At 52.9% G+C, this 22,640-nt stretch overlaps 4 protein-coding genes across 4 annotated transcripts; 1 reads left to right on the top strand and 3 right to left on the bottom strand.

The window, feature by feature from the left end:
- Window positions 1-2,827: 2,827 nt before the first annotated feature.
- COCSUDRAFT_43769 (putative folylpolyglutamate synthetase) lies at window positions 2,828-5,913 on the top strand (the record flags this gene model as incomplete). The annotated part of the gene is made up of 10 exons (XM_005645374.1): window positions 2,828-2,959; window positions 3,052-3,117; window positions 3,213-3,322; window positions 3,413-3,531; window positions 3,737-3,984; window positions 4,244-4,546; window positions 4,718-4,951; window positions 5,162-5,332; window positions 5,569-5,706; window positions 5,848-5,913. The coding sequence occupies 10 exons, from the start codon at window positions 2,828-2,830 to the stop codon at window positions 5,911-5,913; spliced, it is 1,587 nt and encodes a 528-aa protein (XP_005645431.1).
- Window positions 5,914-7,848: 1,935 nt separating this feature from the next.
- COCSUDRAFT_18259 (class II aaRS and biotin synthetase) lies at window positions 7,849-9,496 on the bottom strand (the record flags this gene model as incomplete). Its single annotated transcript, XM_005645373.1, has 7 exons — window positions 7,849-7,888; window positions 8,059-8,192; window positions 8,281-8,397; window positions 8,506-8,724; window positions 8,834-8,916; window positions 9,023-9,097; window positions 9,196-9,496. 7 exons carry the CDS (start codon window positions 9,494-9,496, stop codon window positions 7,849-7,851), a joined length of 969 nt encoding a protein of 322 aa, XP_005645430.1.
- A 3,892-nt stretch (window positions 9,497-13,388) lies between these two features.
- On the bottom strand, window positions 13,389-19,866 carry COCSUDRAFT_48449 (hypothetical protein; the record flags this gene model as incomplete). Its single annotated transcript, XM_005645372.1, has 12 exons — window positions 13,389-13,676; window positions 13,949-14,172; window positions 14,387-14,543; window positions 14,709-14,846; window positions 14,878-15,150; window positions 15,465-15,614; window positions 15,816-15,986; window positions 16,253-16,546; window positions 16,723-16,882; window positions 16,991-17,078; window positions 17,214-17,463; window positions 19,768-19,866. 12 exons carry the CDS (start codon window positions 19,864-19,866, stop codon window positions 13,389-13,391), a joined length of 2,292 nt encoding a protein of 763 aa, XP_005645429.1.
- Window positions 19,867-20,353: 487 nt separating this feature from the next.
- Window positions 20,354-22,411, bottom strand: COCSUDRAFT_30505 (putative ethanolamine kinase 1). Its single transcript, XM_005645371.1, has 6 exons — window positions 22,206-22,411; window positions 21,936-22,112; window positions 21,620-21,810; window positions 21,328-21,511; window positions 20,989-21,198; window positions 20,354-20,786 (listed from the first exon to the last, which is right to left on the bottom strand). The coding sequence occupies exons 1-6, from the start codon at window positions 22,341-22,343 to the stop codon at window positions 20,598-20,600; spliced, it is 1,089 nt and encodes a 362-aa protein (XP_005645428.1). The 5' UTR covers window positions 22,344-22,411; the 3' UTR covers window positions 20,354-20,597.
- Window positions 22,412-22,640: the final 229 nt, after the last annotated feature.

Genomic DNA, 22,640 nt, shown 5'->3' with positions numbered 1-22,640 from the left:
TCAATTGCCAAGGTCATGGTATGGCCTCCTGTAGATTGTCACATCCTCATCCATTCACAAGGGTGGTGCAGGACATCGAGGTCCAAGATATCGTTTTCTGATTCAAGTGGGTTTACTTCTGATCTCGCGTTGTTCCTTCGGCTTTTGTGCCTTTCCTTTCTCTTCCACCTAGGCAAGAAAGTTTATGATGTTGACACCAGTGACGTCATGACATTTCTCAAATCGATCCCCGAGGGATCGAAAGGAATTGAAGAAGATCAAGCCACATGAAAGTTATGAATTGAAAAATCAATTGTGCCCACACGCCTCCATGGCAGTGCCAGGGGTATCTGGGGCAAGCCTCAAAACTCAAGAAGGCCGAGTACACTTTTGTATCCTCTGTGACTATCCTGTGGCTGTATACGGGCGTGTTTGGCCTTGCCTCCATACCTATTGCCTGAGTTGCGCTTCAAGCGTGTCATCGTGCTCCTTGTACGCTCTTTGCTGCTTTGATTGCACCCTGGCCTCCTGATGATGGAGGCTGATCTGCTTGCTTGCGTATCATTGAGGATTATGAGATACTTGTCAATGAACAGTATTTATTTCCTTGTGTTTCTCTTCATAATTTGGCAACGAGTGCAGGTGTCAGTCTGATATCCTTCGGGTTGAGCGGGTCACAAGGGAGCAGGGGCTTCATATATCACCAGCCACTCTGCAAAGCTTCAAATGTACGTATCACTGCCTTGCTGGCATGTGCATCTGTTCGCATCGAGCCATGCACTTTGTGCTAATAACATTTCATGTTGACTTACAGCTGAGGAGGACCTACAAAACCATGCAGAGGAGGTGCAAAAGCGCTTGACCACAATTTTGGAGGCAGACCGTACTTGAAAATTGCGGGTATAGGGGTTGAGCAGCAGTAAATGGTCGGTGGGAGGGTACAACATGGCTGCATTGCAGGCCCACACTGCCATGTGACAGCATGCTAGCTATAGCACAGATATGGCTATGGATCACACTGTGATCATCACCGATTGCATCTGGTCTTCTCTAGGGCTCCAGAGCGCGCTACAAAATATTGGAACTGTTGGAACCTTTAAAGTTTGCAAAATATATTACCTCATCTTCATGATGCATAGTTCAGCAGAGGAAAGCTTTTTGTTTGCGTCCCATGTAGGCGCCACTTCAAGTTGCAGTTCTTGGTTGATAAACCATCATGATGATGGAAGTATAACATGCTTGTTTTGAATGTCTCATAAACAATACTCACAGCAGCAGACCTTGCAGGCCCAGAATGTGCAACAATGTAATACCAGTCCTCAAGAGCGCTGCAGCTGCTGCTCAATACGGGCTAGTGCCAGAAGTAGCACCAATCCTGTCCATCAAAGTTGAAATGCTCGCTGAAGTCTGTGAGCCGGAGGAATTCCACCCAGAGACACCCTCACATGTACCACTTCAGGCGCTCATCCTCTCGCATGGCTGCATATATTTGTACAACCTGGGCAGGTCCAACAGAGAGTCAGACAAATAATGGAAGCAATTCAAAGCTCTCATGCTTGGAGAGTGATCAAGCCTGGCAGGGACGCATTGCAGGAGGTAGCAGCAGGTTGTGATTGGTGCATTGTGGTTTGCAGCACCTGGTCTCTATTTTGTACAGTCACAGGGCCAATTGTGACAGATATGTAGGAGCCTTTAGCAGAAGGCCGCGAATTGACGCTCTCCTCGTGAATAGGGCTGCCGATCACACGCTCGACAGCAGAAAGCATAGAGTCCACAAAAGCTCCACCTCCCACGCCAATGGCCTTGAAGGTTCGCTGTCCTGGGTAAGTGTTGACCTGTAGAAACGAACCACTTATGTACCACAAGATGGTGATTGTACAGTGCAGAGCAGCCAGGTCCTTTCGGTGCCCAAAGGACAGCGAGTGACAGGCTATCGCAGGGGCGTCACACACCTTCTCATCCAAGGCTCGCCAGGCTTCTTCAGAGTTGTCTGAGGGGCCTAGTACAAAATTGCGTGTCTGGGCAACCCTCCCGCTGCTACTGCTGATGCCTGCGCATAATGAGAAGGAGCAGATAAGGCTCTCCTGCAGGGTTGCCCAAAATGCTGCCAAACAGATATCCATCCTCGTCAACCTAGGGAGACATGTTTCGCTTGTCAGATCTGCATCGGAATTGTATTGCGCTGCCATACCAGAAAGGGTCTGAGTCAGAGCTTCTGCTGGATTGAGGCTGGTGCTTCCCTCTTCACTATCTGATGCACGCCTTCTGACACGTTGCCCGATGACCACATCACAATATTTGATGGGATTTGACAACCTGCGGCCGTCAACGAGGGGCAATCTGGCGCCGAAAAGCTGTCTGCATATGTGCATCGGCGACTTCACCTGTCCACCTCCTGACAGGCTTCAGCAAAGCAGGGTCGTTAATCACTTCTTCTTGAGTTTTTCTAAGGGAATAACTTCGAAATTCACATAAGATCTCATTGGAAAGGAGATCACAAATGCAACTTTTAGGCACGTGACCTCTACATGCACGCATGTGCGTCAATCTGCACCTTTCCTGGGCCCAGAAGCTGCAATCGTCAAGAATTTAGGCTTTAAGCCTCAAGCTATCGACGCATCTGACTCTGTGGAGTGTAATTCAACCATTGCCGTATGACCCTGCGCGGTGCTTGATGTACTGTCTGGGCATCCCAGGCAGTGTCTTCCGTCGACTTGTGGCCAATCATATAGGAAACGCGTCCACTTCAAAGTTGCTATTGCGATCACACATAACATTTCCTTATCCCTGCCGCCACCAGGCCAGAGGTGCTTTCAAAGTCAGTTGCTTCACTAAGGTGTCAGGTCTCATGGCGACGCCTGACAGCGATCAGGAGTTTCAAGACGCGATGAATGCGCTAGGGACTCTGATATCTGGCAAAGCAAGAGGGGATGGTAAGACCTGGAAAGATGCCTTCGACTATATGCAAGTGTATCTCGAGGTAAGCAGAGTCATAGTTTGCTGCTGGTAGTCCTATGGTGCAACTAATTCCTCATAAACGTACTATATCCTAATAGTTTGGGCTCTGTACAGCGACTGGACTTGGACAAGAGGCTGAGCGACTTGAACGTCGTGCACGTGGCAGGAACAAAGGGCAAGGTAACCGAACTTGAATCACCTGTCATCCACGATTCTGAATGTGACGTTCCTTGCTGATCAGCGCCTTGAGGCATCAACGACTCCTGTGCATGCAGGGCTCCACCTGTGCCATGGTGGACAGCATCCTTCGATCCTGCGGTTACAAGACAGGCCTGTTCACCTCACCACATCTGTGGGACGTTCGGGAGCGCATTCAATTGAATGGGTGAGCACATATATCTTAACTTTTTCTTGCCGTGCACGTTCTGGAGCAAACATTCACTGCAGTCTCACTGCTGGTATCACCTTTGAACAGGCAGCCAGTGAGCCGGGAGGTGTTCCTCCGGGAGTTCTGGAAGTGCTACAAGCGGCTGGAGGACCAGGCCGATGAGATGGTGGGCAAGGCCGCCTACTTCCGCTTCCTCACACTCCTAGGTATCATCCAGGCATCATCCCAATCTCCACTGTCTGACCTCCTTAGTATGCTGTCACTATCTTCTTCTGCATTGACCTTGCAATGGAGTGATCTTGCAATGAAGTCCAATGCAGTAGCAATGGAAGTCGGATGGGAGCTCGAATGGCAAAAAGAACAAATTCGTGGTCTTGACCATGCCCTTAAGTGCCCACATCTGGCATGCAGGCCTGCAGACGTTCCTGGCGGAGGAAGTGGATGTAGCAATTTTGGAGGTGGGCTTGGGCGGCCGCCTGGACGCCACAAACGTGATACGGGCGCCCTTCGCGTGCGGCATAACACCGCTGGGCTACGACCATATGGCCGTGCTGGGCCACACGTTGCCGGAGATCGCGGGGGAGAAGGCCGGCATCCTCAAGCCCGGCTGCCCCGCGTTCACCGTCCCGCAGCCCGCTGACGCCATGGCGGTCATCGAGGTGAGCAAAGCAAGCTCCAGCATGCTCTTCTGCTGCAGAGGCAGGACTATTACTGCCACCTATAATCCTAAAAATTGAGAGTCTAGTGTATTGATCCAGTTTATCGTTGTACCTCCGTTGTTGTACAGACAGGTTGCACCAGGTATTAGGGAGGATAGCTTGTGAGTTGCCCATTGCAAAGAATTTACTACCCACCAATTTGAGCACGGCCGCTCCTTTCTCAATGCATTACTCACAGAGCGATGGGGTTGCTCTGCAGGCCAAGGCCAAGAGCGTGGGCGCCCCCCTGACGGTGGTTCCAAGCCTGGAGGAGTACGAGGGCGGAGCAGTGCTAGAGCTGGGCCTGGCAGGGCAGCACCAGCGCAGCAACGCAGCCCTGGCAATCAGCCTGGCGGCTGCCTGGGAGGCGCAGAGGGCCCGGCAGCTGGGCACCAGTGGCGCAGCCGACGCCGCAGCGCAGGCCGAGGCGGCTGAGCGGCGCGCGGCGCTGGTAGCCGGCCGGCAGCTGCCGGCCGAGTACCGTGAGGGCCTGCGCGCCTGCCACTGGCCCGGCAGAGCTCAGGTGCACTCCTTGACGTACATCCCTGGCCATATCAACATTCCCTATAGAAGTGCAACATCTGCCTGGAGTCTGCAGTAGCCACAGTCCTGATATGGCTGAGGGCGTGTCGGGGACTAGCTGCAGGGACTCCTAACGCTAGGCGACGCTCACTTTTAAACTGTATTTCTGCAGCTGGTGGAAGTGCCGAATGAAGACGTGGGTGACCTCAGCAATGGGGCTGTTGGGGCTGCCAAGTCGCCGTCACGGCTATCGTTCTACCTGGATGGCGCGCACACAGAGGAGAGCATGGCCACCTGCGCCACATGGTTCGCGGACGCCGTCGGCACCCCTGGACAGGGCCCGGCCGCCGGCAGCAACGGCGCGGCAGTCGAGACACAGCGGGTCCTCCTGTTCAACTGCCTGCAGGTGCGCTGGGACGGCCTCCCTGTCCATACTTGCACTTCATTGTCACGACTGGCAATCTAGTCAGTAATAAACTCGAGACATGAAGGCAACATGTGCAAATCTGGGGCCCTCTGTGTCTAGAAACACTGGCCTTACCAGCTTGCCATGGCAGTGTCCAAGCCATTGACTGACTGTGAATTTGTCGAATGACTGCTTGGTGTGGCTGAGCAGGAGCGTGAGCCGCAGCGGCTGCTGCGCCCGCTTACAGAGGTGCTGCGGGAGCGGGGGGTGCCCATGCACCAGGCGCTGTTTGTGCCGGCCGACTCCTCGTACTCCTCGCTGGGTCCCCGCTCTGGCGCCCTCGATCTCTCCTGGCAGCAGAGCATCCAGCGTGCCTGGGAAGTCGAGAATGCCCTGCCGCCTCGGCCGCAGGCGCGCCCCCACCATTCTGGCGCCTGGTGCAGATCCTGTTCTGCCAGAGTTATGGGCTTAGTTTCTGTGCACAGACCTCTACGCAGAGCTGCAGGCCTGATGCACATGCTGTTCTGCCAGAGTAGAGCTAGCGCTTATCTGCTGTGAAAGGACCTTCCCGCAGAGCTGCAGGCCTGCACCTGGTTAACTGTGGTGTGGGCTTGCAGGAGGCGGTGCGCCATTTTCCAAGCTTGGCAGCGTTTGGGGCGCATGGCGCGCAGAGATCAGTCGTGGCGCCGTCCATCTCCTCGGCGCTCGACTGGCTTAGGACATGTGTGCGCGAGAGGCCAAACGTCCGCGTGCAGGTCATCTTCCGATTATTTCTTGTCAATTGTGATCCTCCTGTAAATTTGTATGCAGTCGCAGAGCTCATCTGGAAAGAAAATATCTCAAGCAAGAAGAATTCTGCATTCTCTTGCATGACTGACGCGCGTTGTGTGCTGCAGGTGCTTGTTACAGGATCCCTATATCTTGTGGGAGATGTGTTGAAGCATCTCAGCAAGTACTTGTGAATATCTCTTTGCAGTACCCCCTGGAAACCCAATAAAAATCTCTGCGCCCGATTTGCACCACTTAGACGTTGCCATATGTTCAGACTTTGTCACTCTTGACCCTAGCATGGTCAAGAGGTACTTCAAATGCCAGGCAAATGTTCTGGCACCTACAAATTGATGCATTGGGGCACCATTCAGCACTGCAGATGGCCAGCACTGAAATTTATTAGCGATGCTTCATATATGGAGATGCCCCTAGCCAAAGTGCCGCTGTGCAATGCCAACATTGCGCGGTAGGCTGATCATTCATTAGTGTCGCTGGGTAAAAATGGAGATGTTGATATCATGTGCAGTGCGGTAGAGTGCATGTTGCGCAAGCATGCTGCAGATTTAATCAAACAAGTTGTGCCACTGTAAAATAATGCTTTACATCATGCAGTGGCCAGCATGCTTGCACCTGCATGCACGACTGCAGTGCTCGTCAACATCACCTGCTGGTGCGGTTGCAGGCTGAGCTCAGCGCTGCCGACAGTGTCACAGTGACTGTCCGCCGCGTGGCCGCCGCATTGTGTTATATATATGCATGCAGCCCTGCAGGCTGCCGAGCTGGCCGCCAGTGGCACTATCGTAATTTGCACACCATGCCAGAATTTCATATGGAGGGAAGGGAGAAAGGAAAAGCTTAATCAATTACAGTGCCAGACGTGCCAGCGCAGGGCACTTTCTGTTATAGCCTGCCGAGTGAAGCTTCCCATAATTTGGAAGGTGTCCACGCGGTGAGACATTTCTCTGCCTTCTTAAACATCATCATTCCACCTTGCTGAAGAGATGACTTGAATCTTCCGAGTGAAACTTTGGATTACCGAGGCATCATCAAGATGGCTGCGGAACTGCCAGTCACGGACGATGAAATGATAGCTAGTTGTCGCGCAGAATACGAGAGGCTAAGCTCCACAGCAGAAGGTCCTCACGCTTGCTTCAGGTATATTAAGAATGTTTGGCGGGTGCTCATTGTTCTTAGTGTATATATATATATATATATATATATATATATATATATAGATATAGTATTCTGCTGCAGCAGATTGTGTTCTTGGAAGAGCAGGCAATAGCCTTTGTCCCTCACTCCCTGTATGTGCATTTAACGATCCGAGGCTGACTTTGCTTACAGGCTGGTCTGGACATTGGTGCACTCCAGCAAGGACAGCGACGTGCGGAGGGGTCTTGACCTTGCAGAAGAGCTGTTGCAGTCAAAGAGCCTGGATGAGCAGGAGCAGAGGGACTTGGTTTACCTTGAATCGGTGGCATACTACAAGCTGGGGAAGATGCTGGAGGCAAGGAGGCAGCTGGAAGAGCTGCTGAAGGTCTCCCCAAGTTTCAGGCAGGCGCAGACACTGAAGGCAGCAGTGGAGGAACAGATTGTGAAGGAGGGTCTTGTCGGCATTGGCCTGGCATCTGCACTTGTCGGGCTTGCCGGCGTGGCCATAACTTTAGCATTTGCGAGGCGGTGACAACAGTTGCTGTAAACGCATCATCGCCAGAACATCTTATCAGCCGAGCGTTGACGAGTCACATGGGGCTATTTCTTTCCAGATGCGTGCACAACCCACAGTGCACCCTTGATGCAGAGATGTGTCATCTCTTGTGAATCTGATGACGTTGCAGTGAGCCATGTAGCTTTCTACCAGCACAGATAGTGACGGGCTAAATTCACTGAACATTTTCTACCGTATGCAAAAGTGCAATGTGCACGTGCAGAGTGATATGGCTCTTGTTGCCAGTAAAACGTTTGTCAAGCTCCATTACATCTGTGTCAGCCAAGGCAGACGCTTTGATATGGGATAACTTGATCCTGTCGGCATGCTCTCAAAGCATCTGTCCTTGACCTTAAATTTACACTGAGATTCACGACATTTTCTCCCAATGCTGGCCAGCATGGGCACAATATTCACCTCAGGCTTTCTTCCTCACAAGTCCTTTGAAGAAGTCGAGGCTGCACACCCCAAACCACAGTATAATGAAGCAGTTTGGACATGATGAGATTATTGACAAAGTTCGAGATAGGCCCAAAGCAAGCCACCCGTGAGCATCGCTGGGCACCCTCCTATTGGTATCATAGGATGTTCAGCCATAAAAATTGATCTTTGAGCCTTTGAAGGTCACCTGTTGCCATCAGGATGCAACTCGTATTGCTCCCCACTCTCGTTCTGTGCCCTCAAGTAGCCATTGGGGGTCAGGCCCAGAATCACCAGGGGGACCTGATGCAGGGTGCCTCCCTGCTGCTCTTCAAGAACGACCTTCAAGCACCAGTAGATAAGTCAGATATGGACATGGTTGCCAGTGTACAAGGTGAGAGGCATGTCATGAAGCAACAGGAGGCCCGACCTTCTGCCCTGTGTGCAGCCATGCGTCAAGGTATGCTTGCTGCAGCGGCTCAAAGCCGCTGCTCAGCAGAACTTCTAGAAGCTGCTCCAGCCGACTGAGGATCCCACAAAGCAGCACCTGCCAGAGCCAGAGGAATCACAATGAATTGCACCTTCCATAAGAATGGGCAGGTTGCTCACAGCCTGGACACTGCAGCACTTCCTTGGAACTCACCTCTGGCTGCACTGGCTGGGGCGATCCCTCCAGACCCAACTCGCGGTGTTTTTCCTCGATGAGAGCATCCACGCAGGTTGTGGGCTCTCTGTTGCTGAGGTTCAAGCCAATGCCAATGACCACCTGAAACTGCTGATTGCGGTATGCTGACTGGCACAAGATGCCTGCAATCTTGAGCTGGTGCCCATATATATCATTGGGCCACTTGATGCGCACATCCACCTCGTTACCCTGTGCAGAAGCCCACGCTTCAATATCACAACTTCCTTGTCAACATTTACGTCCTCCATTTTAGCACCCATTGCAGTTTAATGCAGGATGCATGGGATGGAAGACGGACCTTCAAGCGGTGCTTTGCTTGTTCCTGCACGGCTTGCACAAGGGCAAGGGAGACAACATATTGTACAAAGGGCAGGTTCTGACCTGCACAGTGCGGAGCGTGTGTCTCAGACGTGTTCTGATCGCCGCATAGTGCAGGATGGGCCCCTAATGGCGACAATGCAAGCCGCAGAGAACGAGCGCAATTCACCTTGGATGTTCAAGTGAGCACTGGTAGAAAACATCAGGCAGCCCTCTGGCGACACCCATGTGTTCTGGCCGCGACCTGTGATCGATACAACGCACTTCATAGCGTATCCCTCAAATCGCCTTCAACAAGCAATTGACAGCTGTCTGCTCTCAGCTCCTGTGTAATGAGCGCACCTCTTCCTTTGATTTGGCGGTCAGCAACACAGACCGTGCCATTGAGGAAATGCCCAGGATTGTCCTGTAACAGCGTCTGAGTGGACGGCAGGGCCGTTGAAGTCAGCAAGACTGATCCTTGCGATCTGGTGTCCAAGTGTTGAAAGAAGCACTGGGGACGAAAGAGCGTGGTTGGATGGTCGTGGGTCGAAAGGAGATTCACGATCACTTCACTTGCAGTCTCAATACCTCTAGATGCTAAAAGAGGGCCCTGCACCACACATTTTCTACTTTGGAAGATGATGATTGCAATGCAAAGCATGAAAGCCATTGATCGGCTCTAATGATAGTGGACACTGACCCTTTCGACACTCCGCTGTGCTTGGTCGAGAATTTCCGGTGTGCTAGCAGAAATATTGACAGTATAATTCTCAGGTCCTGTGGACATCGATGCTTTGACGATCCTAGTTGAACAAGCTGGCTTGATGCTAGGAAACCTTCCGATTGACGGAGAGATAATTGAGAAACCTGTCCTTTTGCAAGAAATCGACCTTAAAGAATGGAAAATTCTCATCAGTTTTGTGTCAGGCATCGTCAAATGAGTGCATCTGCATTCCATTAAAAGACTTAATCTTGGAAAGCATGCAGCTGTACCGGAACGACGGCGTTGTTTAATCAACCAATGAATTTAAACTGACGACAACTTTTGGTCCAAGAAATCTTGCGAGGACAGTCCATATTTCTGTTTGTGTTTATCAACGTTCGATTTCGGAAGAGATTTTCCTGTAAACTTGAGCAGTGCACGTCGTCCTATTGTCTGCACGGGAACACTCAATTGTATCAACCATGGAGTCCAGTCAGCAGAACGATCGTCTTCAGCTGCTAAGAGACAGCTTTAACGCTACTTTGAGAAGTGCCTTCGTAAGGACAGATGAGCAGGTGTGCATGCAACAGAGGGTGGTTTTCAAGCCAAATTCATATAGTGTGATGCAGCGTCTTTGAGCTTTCTTTCACTATGCCTGCAGAGCTTCAGGAAGTGTTTCCCGGGCTTCCATGAGCAGCATGTTGCCGCATTTTACGAATGCTACAGACAGGTAAGCATCCCTTGACTCGCAGGAAGACCTCCTGCAGATCTTAATTCCAGGCACTCAGTTGTGGCTTGCTTTCGTAGGTTCTGTTCCAGGTCCGAGGAAATTCCCAGGTAACAGAGCCCTCCATTTATAATCACCATTCTTCCTGCAATGATGATTTTGAAGGTAATTGCCCGTGCATCCCATAATTTTATTCTGAAAGCTGAACTGTTTTCACTGCTGACAGGCCGAGTTTGATGTGATTTGTGAGGAGGCTCAGCTTGCCCAGAAGTTCATGATGCTTAATCAGCTTTGCCGAGAGCAAAATTTGACAGACAGCCTGGACTCAGCCAGGTGACGCCTGCTTTCACATTTCAGCAAATCTCTTTCTGTACAGAATACAGCAGAACAGAAATGCACTGTGGAACATGACTGATGTGGTATGCATGCGCAGGGAGTCTGAGTCTCCAACAAATCCTGCTGAGACAGTGCAATCTCAGCGGGTCATTGCGAAGGAAGCGGAAGTAATACAGCTGATGCTCCTCTTGGATGAGGTAATACCGGGTTTCCCAAGGGCATTCGCCAGCTCTGCATTGCATTTGTACATTGCAGAATGAGCTGTTTAACCAAAAACCCTGTGAGCGTGTGCAGGCAAAGGCAAGGCTAGAGGCCAACAAGCGGGAGCTCACTGTGAAGCAAGGAACATTGCAGCAGAAAGCAGACTCATACAAGCCACTGCTGTCCTCTGCCGGGCAGGTTCGCGCTTTGAACTCCTTTCAGTAAGGCTGCACATGTAAGCTGCTTACCAAAATGTGGCAATCCTGCTCAACCCCTCTAAAATTAGAGGGGTTCGTGCCTCTTGCAGGTGCACGAAGCCAGCAAGCTTTGGAATGGCAGGCAGTCTGCAGTCACTGTCCCATTACCTTGAGTTTGATGAGCTTGTAGATATGGAAGAGCAGCATTGACTGCCCTGGAATGCTATTGCGAGGCTTGCAATGAAGCTGATGGCTGTACAGTATTCATAGTCTTGACACATGCCTGAAAATAAGGCTTCTGATCAGGCAGCCTGATCAGCCTGATCAGAAGCCTTGTAAGTCACAAGTTGTACCAACAACAGCTTTCCTAATACAAAGCACAACAGCGCATGTACATATGCAGAATACAATGCAACTTTGAAAGCATGCAGCGCAGCGATGCACACATGTACATCTTTATCACGAGATATTCACAGGCCTGCCTAGGCAGGTGACCCAATATCAAATATACCTCAAAATCTAGAGAACTGACCATATACAATAGCACTATAAAGAGCCTGCACTCAATGAAATTATCACTACAGTAGTGACACTGCTTGGTTTGTTTGTTTGTTTGTTTGGTTTGGCTCTCCACAAGCACTTGTGTACAGTAATGTAGTAAAGCAGTGGCCATGGCCTCCAGGTATGCTCTTTACTCTATTCGTATAACGCATACAAAACATGCTGATGCGCATTGGGCCAGAGCATCTGGATCCCAGTCAAAAGCAGGGGGACTTCTAGCTGAACTCAGGCACGTGCACACACTCTCTCAGTCTCTCAGTCTACTTCCACATCAGAGTTGGAGTCAAGGTCAACTATTTCACCAGCATGAGGATGGGCTGCAAGAGCAGATCCCATGCTTGCCCCTTGGTTCAGCTCAGCAAGGCCCTCCCCTGACTCAGCGTCATCAACACCTGCACCAGCAACATTTTCAAGAGGGCGGCATGCTTATATAACAGGTGCAGGACAGGACTGCATTCATCCCACTAAAGAATGGGCAGAGATGGAGCAGTTGTTGCGAGCCTCACCCCTCACAAAATCACCCAGCCAATCCCTGAACTCGTCTGGCATCCTGTCGCCAGAGTCTTCCTGCGAAGGTGGCTGCCGCCCAGGCGGCCTCACAGCGCCTGAGGGATAATCTACAAGAACACATGCACCTTGAGAAATCACTGCGCTCAGAACTGGAATCCCTTCAAACATGTTTACTTCTTTATTCCCACTGTGTTAAGGGAATGCATGCTTACCATTGGGCAAGGGCGGAGGCGGAGGGACTGCGGCTGGTGCAGGCTGCTGGTATTGGGCATATGAGGCATTGCCCCAGGAGACACTGGGGTTAGCTGCGCCCGCCAAACTGCCCTGAAATACAGCCATCCTCCGATTCGGCAAAGCTGAGCATAGAGCAGACGATGTCTCTGGGAGGCAGGCAGTGCCAGCTGCGATTGCTCAAGGAGGAAGAAACCCACCTGTGGTCGCTGCATGTAGTTTTGAGGTGGTGGCGTGGCATATGATTGGGCCATGCTGGCCTGCTGGTATGGCGGTCTGTATCCGTTTGGGACTGGCTGGGCCTGGCAGTCCATAAGACCCCACTTAATCATGGGGAACCATGCAAGCATCACAGTATGCGCTGTAAGGCCAAGTCCATTCAGGGCAAACCAAATGTGTGCAGTTGGCAGGACAGAGGGACAGGCCCTTACAGCATATGCTGGCATGGAGGCCTGCGGCCCAGAGGGTCTGTGCATGCCGCTGTGTCCCAGGTTCTGCAGAAAGTGCGGCATGTAGCCTGCACGTACAAAAAAGCCTCTCATCTCCGCACTTCATTCATTGCTCACTGATGCTACCACAACAGCCATAGACTGGTGTTGTCACCTTGGGCAGAGGTGCACACATTCTGGAGCTGACAGAGAGACACTGTGCAGTAATGGTAGCGGCTGCGTACCAGGAGGGGGGCCCTGTGGCGGCATAGGCGGGTGGGGTCTTATGGGGAATGCTGCTGTGGGGTGGGGAGCATGCTGGGGCCAGAGACCCAACATCCCTGCGGACACAGCACGCTACTTCAATCCCAGCATTGTATGCTCGTCAATGGCGCTTCTGAAAAGCTGCATGCGATTCTCAGGTAAGGCAGCGCCAAGGCCACTGCTTGCTGTGCAGAGGAGTTTAAAGGAATCTTGGAGAGGAGAAGAGATCTACCCGAGTAGGGCGGTTGCGAGGCTGCCGAATTGCTGCCAGGGCCACTCGCTGCAGGCTGAGGCACACTCGGCCCTGCATTCAAAAGCCTGTTCTTGTCAGCAGAGCCACACCCAGATGCAAGCCACTCCTCTTAATGTGACCACCCCACCAGCACTGAGAGATACTATACGCCTGACATCGGGAAAGGCGACTGACCGGACGGTGGGCGCTCCGGCCGCGGAGGCAGCCGCAGTGTGATGCCGCGGCCGCGAACGACGGTGCCTCCCCCGGGCCGGTCAGCCGCTCGGTGCCCGCCGGCGGCCGGCAACGAGCCGGGATACGGCCCTACGTAGGAGCGTCCAGTAGGAGCAGGTCCCTGCTGCCGGCCGTAGGAATTGGGCGAGTGCTGGAGTTGCCCGCGGCCCGACGAGCTCGCTTCTGGCTGCGGCGCGTGCCCTGCCGGTTGATACCCCTGAGCAGAGCAATCATCCTCAAAGACTGCAGGCTTGGTGGATGTGAGGGACACTGCATGAATTGCTCCAAGCAGGCAACGTTCCAATAATCCACGTCTTGCACCACCGGTAGTTCCAAGCCTCTTGGTGACGGAGGAAGCCTATTCAGTAACGCACACATTTTGACACTCGTGACCCCTTACGCTGCCGATAAGATACAATCTCACCCTCACAGAACCACGTGTTGAATAAAATCTCTGAAAGGGCCTGCTGGAGATGCAAGGGGCCTCACTGTCTGCTGGTGCTGCTGCGGTGGAGCTGGTGGCCGGAGCGGAGCGGGCGCCGGCCCTTGACGAGACATCTCTGCATCGTCTTCCTCGTCAGAGTCGCTGATGACGATCACGTCCGGCGGCGGCTTGGGCCGCACTGTTGACTTGGCCGCAGCTGCCGCCCTGCGCAGCTCCTCGCCCTCTGACATCTCCTCGTCGCTGTCGCTGTCAAACGCGCCCGCGCTGCCTGCGCTCGCAACGCTCTCGGCATCCACTCTGCTGCAGTCTGATCCTACTATTCCTGTTCTGTACTATTCCAGGTTTTTTGCACTGCACATCACCATTGCGCCTTGCATTCTACAGATGCGGAGCAGACATATGCTGAACAATGGCAACGCGCGAAGCGAGTTTGACTGGGGTTGTTGAGGACCAAAGATGCGCAGAAGAGAAGAGGGGCCGACCTGCTTCCTGTTTGGCGGTTTCAGGGTCAGCCTTGACTTTGACGTCTTCGATGGGGAGGCTGGGGTCCTCGGAGATGGAGTGCCAGCGCCCCTCTGTACCACCCACGCGCCACTCCCCGCCCGGCGACACCTCCACCTCTGTCACCTCAGCCATGTCCTGCCCCGCAGCAACATCAACTCCAGTACACCCACATCAATTCCAATATGTGCACCCAGTGAATGCTGACACCGACAGATGACATTTATGTCTCCAAGGACCGCCTTGAATCCATGAAGGGATAGAAGTTGATTGCCCCGGCGAGGATCAGTTCTCGGGGCGCACTGTGGCCTCCTCAGCGGAGGCCACCTCCCCGGGAAAGTAACACATCTGGCAGATGATCAGGTGCACTCCATAGAGCGTTACATAGCAGAACCAGGCAGCGTAGCGGGGACCCTGAAGTAACTGGACTGGGCTCACGGCCTGCACAGCAGGAAAGTAAAGGAAGGGGCACCTTGAGGCGGGCGAGGATGTGGGAGAGGTAGGCGTCGACCATGAGCTGCTGCACGGGCAGGTTGCGCATGGAGTGGGGGCACTGCCATTTGCGGCTGCGCTGCACCACGTCCAGAAAGGTGTCCAGGTCGAACGCGTTGAGGCCGCCCACCGACGCAAAGCGCGCCGGCACGCGCATGCGGCTGCCGGACATGGGACACCGCAGCGACACCACTGTGCGCCCAATCTCCACCTCGTCATCACTCTCATCCCCTTCCCCCTTCACGCCGCGCGTCTGCATTTGCACATTTGCAGCGCTTCAGCAGCGCGCTGATGCCCACACTGTTGTCATTCGCACATGCACTGTACTGTGCTGATGCCAAAAACGATGCCATTTGGACCCGCTCTCTAGTGTACTGATGCCCCAAGCGTTACCAATTTAAAAGAGGGCGCCATGTGGCCCATGTGACCCTGTCATTTTATAAGCAGTCTCGTAGGTTGGCCAGACAAGGCATATAGCTTGTAGCATTCTTGTGACATGGGGCCCAACCATGCGAATAATTGACAAGGATAATGTAAGTGATGGGTCACAGAGGGGCAGAGTGTCACCTGGCGGACGACACGTTTGAGGGCGGCCTGCTCGGTCTCAGGCGGGGCCATGAGCGCCTTGACCTCGTCCATTGTCCGGCGCTGCGCCAGCTGCACCATCACGCAGAAGCTGCGCGACTCCATCACCGACACCCACAGCCGGTTGCGCCCCTACAAACCACCCATGCTCACATTCAGATATGGCAAGCTTTCCAGCAGGCCTGAAATATCACACATCAATTGGTGGCTGACTTCCCAATGCATGGGAGCTTCTGGGACTCACAGTTGCTTTGTCCAGCAGGGTAACAGGTGCCGTGGAAAGCAAAGCATGCTGCGGAGTCTGACAGCAAGAACATGGAAAGGAGCGGGTACCTGCGAGCACATGACGCCAACGGAGGCAGGCTCATCCCGAGCATTGGCGCCCAGCTTGGTGGCAGAGTTGCGGGAGTAGGGCCGATACAGCATGTTGTTCAGCCGCAGGTCCGCATGCCGCGGCCAGTGTATTCGCATCGGCACGCTGTCTCCCATCATTATGCATGCCACCTGCACCACACGCTTCAGGCTTATTGTTAATTGAAAAAGACACAGCACACGTCATTGAAGTGGTACTGCTGCTCGGTCTCACCAGTATGATAAGAGGAGGAATTGCCATACATCTCCGCTTCAGACGCTAAGCAGCATGGCTTACATCAAGCTTTACATCAAGCTGGACAGCATAACAAGCATGCAGAAAGAAAGCTCCACTACACACTGCTGTGCAGTCATATCCGCTGGCTCAGGCACCACCACAGAGGTACCCCTGTGGTCACCTGCAGCTGGAAGTTGTGGCTCTGACGGCGCGCTGGGTCGATCTGTGCGTGGGTGAGCATGAAATTGCGGTCTGCCACCTGCACGACATCCTCCTCCTGGGTCCTGCCATCGGGGAAGCTGCGCGGCGGCTGCACGGGCGCCAGCTTCACGGGGGACATGACGGGGGCCCCCACGCGGCGCCAGAAGGGGTCCGCTCGCGCCAGCCGACACAGCTCGCATAAATAGTGCTCCGGCATCACGTTCAAGTCCACGCCCACGCAGTCGCAGTGCTGCCACACCCCGCATGCCTCATCCTGGACCCCACAATACTATCTCACAGCCCCAACAGAAGCCAGGACTGAAAGTAAGCAGGACATGCCTAGGCAGAGTCTTTGAAATGTCCGGTAGCCAACCCAACTGAGGTATCGACTCATCCAACTTTTTGTTCTCTCTAAACAGAGGCGTGGGGACCGAGGAAGACGTCCCCCACCTCGCACTGGATCATGGTGCCTCGGTCATAGTTGCTTCCACAGATGCATCTGATCTGTGTGTTACTCCTCGCGGCTGCTTGCACTGCCGCAGCTGCATTCCCATTCGGCAGAATAGGAGCCGCGGGAGCCAACGGCACATCTCCAGAGCCCTGAAGGTACCTGCATGGGACGTGGCGCTAAGGATATTGCCAAAAGAGCACCATTCAAGCATTACTATTGGCCCAGGAGTGTAGCAACAAGGGAAACCAACTTAGAGGGAGGACTCACCCTGCAGTTGGTATGGTCTCCCTGGCTGGAAGAGCCTCAGGGCTGGGTAAGCCCTTCATGCGATGGTATATCTGGGTGACCAATCGCGCTGCATGCACACAGACCGGGTCAGCCCAGCGAACACATTCTTGGACTCTTCACACGAACAGAAACAGGATCAAGCCAAAAGTATGCAAGAGAAGCTGTGAGGAAGTCCATCAGGTCAGCACGGAGCGTGTGCAACCTGCTGTGTCGAGTCTATGCTGCTCCTTGGGAGGGTTGACCCCCCGGGCGGCCACTCCAGTGTAATCGCCAAAGTAGGCAAACAGACGAGACTGGAGCTCCCCTTTGAGTCCCTTTTTGGACAGGCCGAGCTCTTGCAGGCACAGCTGTAGCTCGGCCACGCGGAAGGCGAAAATGTACCTCCTCAGAGTGGCACTCGCCATAATTTGCGCGCTGGAGCTGCCAGCACGAGTCCAAGAGCCTCCGCTCAACTGCCTGCAGTCAAAGCATGCAGGCACCCCATTGGCTTCTTCCCACACGTTGTTACAGTGGTTTTCACAATCTGCATTGCCATCACGTAAGCCTCGGGTCACACGCCAGGAGTCCTGCTTCCAAGCTGCCATTTGACATGAACTTTGTGACACGGGCTGATCGCCATTAAATAATGAAATAACTCTTCTGTATCAATCTATCGGTCGTCGAAGAATGTCGATGGCCCGTTGGGAGAAGAAGAGAAGTGACACAGGATACGTGTCCTTCAGACACTCTAGCACCTAAAACGACGTCGATAGCGTGGGATCCATCACAGTAATTGGTGCATTTAATATTCTCACACATATCAGGACAAAAAAACTTAATGCCAAGCCAAATGAGGAGCTGGCGCACCTTCCTAAGAAAATCTCTTGTGGCGATGCGCTTTGCTGCCCCGAGACGACAGTAGCACTTGGTCGAAGACCTTCATGGATACAAAATACATTCGATAATGCCGAGTCTTGCCTCAATGGACAAGGGTCGCTCACGCAGCATTAAAATTTGTGAGTGTCGACATGACGTCACGCTTACTAAATCATAGGTGTTTATCCTGAAGTTGCGAGCCCCACTTTCGTTTTGTCCGAAAGGTCCAAAAAGCAGGCTTACAAACACTTCAGTTGAATTTGTATTTTGATGCTTCCTAGTTGCAGCAACGTATTCAGGAGTGAAATTTTCTGTTTGAAGAATCATCTGTGGACGTGGGTTCCCTGAGACTTGGTATCTGATGAGTGGAGTCTTTCCGAATAGTCTTTCCACAATATTGCTTTGACTAGAGGACATGGTGATAAGCGCAGCACACCCCGCTTCTCAGGAGATAACGGAGGTGAAACGCTCTTGCCACATTCAGCGTCTTTCAACGGAACGATGCCTCATCGCTGGACATAAGAACATCTCTGTATCGCCGCTGAGTTACCCACGATGCTATATCAGCGAGCCAAAGAAAGCTGTGGATTGACTGCATCATGTATGTATCAAGATGTGCCCATCTCTTATATGGAAACGTCATTGCGCCAGGGACACGGAGGATGTGGCCTACGCGATCTATGTCCTCAGGATAAAAGGAAAGTTGCCAAACTTATACGTCAGGTGGTCGACTTGCAGCAGGAAGCTGAAGTCCAGCGCTCCCGCTCAAAGGTGGGTGCTCGCTTCTGCCGCTTGCCAATGCTTGAAAATGTGAATAGTGAAGTACACTGAGAACACCCAGCTTGATATCCTCTAGCTTCAATGCAGGGTCATGAGGACCAGACCGAGCAGCTCAAGCATCTGCGTGAGAAGAACAAGGAGATAGTCCAAGAGAACACAGGGTAAGGATCAACTTTTCACGTCTTGTCATTTGGACCTCTCCGTGGTTTCATTGTGCAGATCATCCTTGAATCATCCGATCCGACATACTGATTCGCAGCCGTGATTGCCGACAGGTTGCGATCCAAGCTCGCGCATGCCTTGGCTCTGCTGCGCATGTATCAGCACAGAGTGCAGCTCCTGGATGCAGCTGCCAGCCACCAGGAGGCTGCCCGTCCATCTGCGAACAATACAGGCCAGCCAGTGCAAGGTAGCGCGCAGCCAGCAGAGGCTCAGAGCACAGGCTATGAAAATGCCCAGGCAGCACGTGATGGGCACGCGCATGCTACAGAAGCACCGGGAACATTCGTGGGTGTGGTGGGGATCCCTGCTGCCTGCCTGCGACAGCCTGGACAGACCGCCAATGATAGCTCAGGGGGTTGCGTAGACAAGCTCAGTCATCAAGATGCTCATCAGCAGCAGCTTGGCGCCCCAGAGGTCCACCGCGACAGCATGAGTTCTCATGCATCACAGCAGCCTGACAGCGAGACCAAGCTTCCAGGCGCACAAGGCTGCAGAGAAAGCCATGATGGCAAGACCCAAGCAGAAGCGACTGCAGATGAATCAGCAGGACGTCAGACGGCAGCAAGAAAGCTGCACCTTAGCTCAGAAGCTTCGTCAGGGCAGACATCAGCATTGACTCAGGCCCGCATGTTGCGCTTTGACCCAACAGTGGGCAACTGCGGCGCATTCTTAATCGTGGTGGGTGACGAGTCATCAGCCGCCAGCCAAGCAACATCTGACAGCGGCGCCGATGCGGTCTCTGCTCAGCGCGAGGGGCAGAGCGCCCAGTCAGAGGGGCTTGTAGCTGGGAGAGGGGCGCGGCTATCCCATGACAGTACAGAGGAAAGGGCCGAGATGCCATGCCAAGCCCTGCCGCAGCCAGGTCCCCAGACGGCAAGCAGACCTGACACAGGGCGCACCTCGCAGCAGAGCGTCGGGAAGGATGCGCAAATATTGCTCAGCCCGAGAGGCAGCAGCCCCAGGCAGACAGAGCGCAGCAGCGGCAGCAGTGCAGGCATGAGCTCCAGGCAATTTGGGGGCAGCCTGATGGATCTGGTGGCAGAGGTGGAGCAGTTGATTGGGCAAGGGGATGGCAGCTGCAATGGCTGGAGCCACTGCTCTGCCGGTGGCAGTCAAGGTCACAGCGATGTCACTCCTGAGGTGCCTGAAAGCTATGAGGCAGCAAGCGCGCTGCAGGATGGCTACTGCCAGAAATGGATTGGAGACCTGGTGCGTCCTACAATCCCAGTGCCATCATCCATCGTATCAACACGCTCTTCCTACCAGAGGCAACGAGCATGCATATATGTGAGAAAATTTGTTGTCGTCAGCATATGATGAATTGGTGCCGTTGCAATGCTTGCTGATGTCAACTCTGGATGTGTGCAGGTGAACGGCCATGGCAATGGCAATGGGAGACCGAATGAGAGCAGGCTTATCACTCGGTTGACAAAGAACCCCAAAATTTGTTGATGCACAGGTTGCATTTCAAAAGTTGTTTTTCCATATAATGATTATTTAAGCAATGCTGGACATCAATTTTGATCTACCGTAACTTGCCTCAAGACCTCCAGTACGTTGAACTCGTACTCGCAAAACAGTTCAGAATAAGAAACTGAGGCATGCGCTTTGAAGGTGTGCAGACTTAACTTGTACGGTGTTACTATGTTCATGAATACTCCAGGAATATCTCCTCTCAATATCGCAAATCATGTACACTTACACCGACATCATGCCGACTCAGGAAGGGCTAAACATCTCTCAGAAATTCCTCCTTCCGCCTGTAGTACTCGTCCCATCTGAGCTTGCTGTAGCCGAAGTAGTCAAAGTCGATGGGAGAATAGCGCGCTTGGATGAGGGCCCAGATGCCCCAGAACTGGTGGGACACAAGCGCAAAGAAGTTCCCCTCCGCCACAGCTGCCTCCACTTCCTCATCCGACTGCAGGCACACAACCAATGATGGACATGCAATGGTGACAAGGCAGTTTATCACTAGCCAATATATATGCACATATCTGAAGCCATCGTTCAGAGCATCTGAAAGATGGCCAGTCAAGATTATAGATAGAAAAGTTGTTGGGGCAATGCCGTAAAAATTCAAAGGGAGGCAGTGAAGACTTTTGAGGGGAAGGGATACTGACTGGAGGGCTGGTGGCGCCTTCGCTCAGATAGGCCCGAATGAAGAGGGCGACATGCTCATTGTCCGGGTAGCGGCTATATGCGCACTCAAAGCCGGCATACTCACAGAAGTGGTTGCCCCAGTCGTAGCCTCTGTACGAGTGGCAGCCGTACTCAAAGTCTATGAACTGCATGGAGGGCATTGTGCCCACTGCCCCTCTCGGCTCAACCTCCTGAACATCACAGTGCCACGCTGGACACACTCTGCAGCATGCAAACTGAGAGGATTCCTGCAGAGCTGCAACGATGGCATGCTTTCAGTGGCAGATTGATGGGATCATGACTGTCTCTGGATGTAGCACCTGCTTTGAGACAAGAACATTGCCGCTGAGGAGGTCGTTGTGGCTCCAGACGACCGGAGACTGCAACTGGGCGCTCTTCTCTTCTGTCAATGCAAGCTCTCTCGCCATGGCCCCAAGGTCAACAGCATCGTGTGCTCTCTGTTTCTCCTCATCCGCATACCGGATCTCCTTTGCCATGTCCAACCTGAGACACGCACAGTGACATCTATGAGATAAAAGTAGATGCCGGGGGTGATCCAGCAATGGGGCGTTGCCAAAGCCAATTTGATAAGAGGAGGACTTGAGGGCGCACCATTTCCAGAGGGTCTTGAAAGGCTCGGCCTTGCCCTCATTGCTGCCATGCAATGTGATGGGCGCAGTGTGGAATTGCTTCAGCCGGCGGGCTATCCTGACTGCCATAGCAGGTTCTGTCATATCCTCTGGTGTCAATGTCCGCATGTCCAGAAAGCCCTCCACCCTCCCATTGTCAAAGGTGCTCAGAATCTGTGAAACAACCTAGAAATCAGTATTTGCAATCGACTGGCCCTGAGCTCGTAATTGCGGTGCTCAAAGGTGATGCCTTGCTCACAAGGAAAGTGACGTTGGAGCACAAGACTAGGATGCTTTACCGGTGCACCGAAGCCAGCCTCATTCAGCTGCAGCAGGACCTCCCTTTCACGTTCTCTGTCAATCAGGAGGTCTGTCTGCTCCCCAAACACTCGCACCACTACTGGTCCCAGTCCACTTTTCAGTGATGGTGTCAGCTTCCACAAAAGATTGGTGATCCCTCCCGAGATCTCACTCACCTACATCATACTAAAGCGCTTAAGGAAAACAAACTGCATCCAAGGAAGTACGTATACTGCTAGACGTCATTGGAGATGTCTTCTACTACATACCGTGATGTCATTTTGAGACATCTTGTCCCATCCTGACACTGTATCAATGCATATTTGTTTTGCCTGGCGTTCGATTTGTGATCTATCTTGTTTTAAGCTGCACAGTAAGTTCTTATGTCCGGGCACTTTATGCACCATTGCTGGAGCGAGCGTTCCACTCCGGTGCTCAGCAGGTCGTTGGAAGCCTTCCTTTCTTACATCAATTGAGGATTTAAAGAAGAATGCATTCAGATATCCTTGAGAGCGCCTGTCAAGACCTACCCTGGACGTCCGTCTACATGTTGGGTCAGCGGCGTCCCTACAGTGTGTAGCTGCACCGTAGCTATCCATTGAGCGTCAAGAAATGAAGCACATTCAAGGATGTGTGCCAGGGGGACAATGTCATGAATAGCTGCATGTTACAGATTTCATGGCCCACAAGCTCAGGGGCCTACA

Source organism: Coccomyxa subellipsoidea (genome assembly GCF_000258705.1).
Source record: "Coccomyxa subellipsoidea C-169, whole genome shotgun sequence".
In the NCBI taxonomy this organism is placed as follows: domain Eukaryota; kingdom Viridiplantae; phylum Chlorophyta; class Trebouxiophyceae; family Coccomyxaceae; genus Coccomyxa; species Coccomyxa subellipsoidea.
This window is presented reverse-complemented; position numbering and strand designations above follow the sequence as displayed.

Coding starts and splice junctions, on each gene's coding strand:
- COCSUDRAFT_30505 (XM_005645371.1), bottom strand. CDS start 22,343: ATGGTGCATAAAGTGCCCGGACATAAGAACTTACTGTGCAGCTTAAAA. Junction 22,113..22,205: donor TGTCTCAAAATGACATCACG/GTATGTAGTAGA, acceptor AGTATGATGTAG/GTGAGTGAGATCTCGGGAGG. Junction 21,199..21,327: donor ATGTTCTTGTCTCAAAGCAG/GTGCTACATCCA, acceptor TGTGATGTTCAG/GAGGTTGAGCCGAGAGGGGC.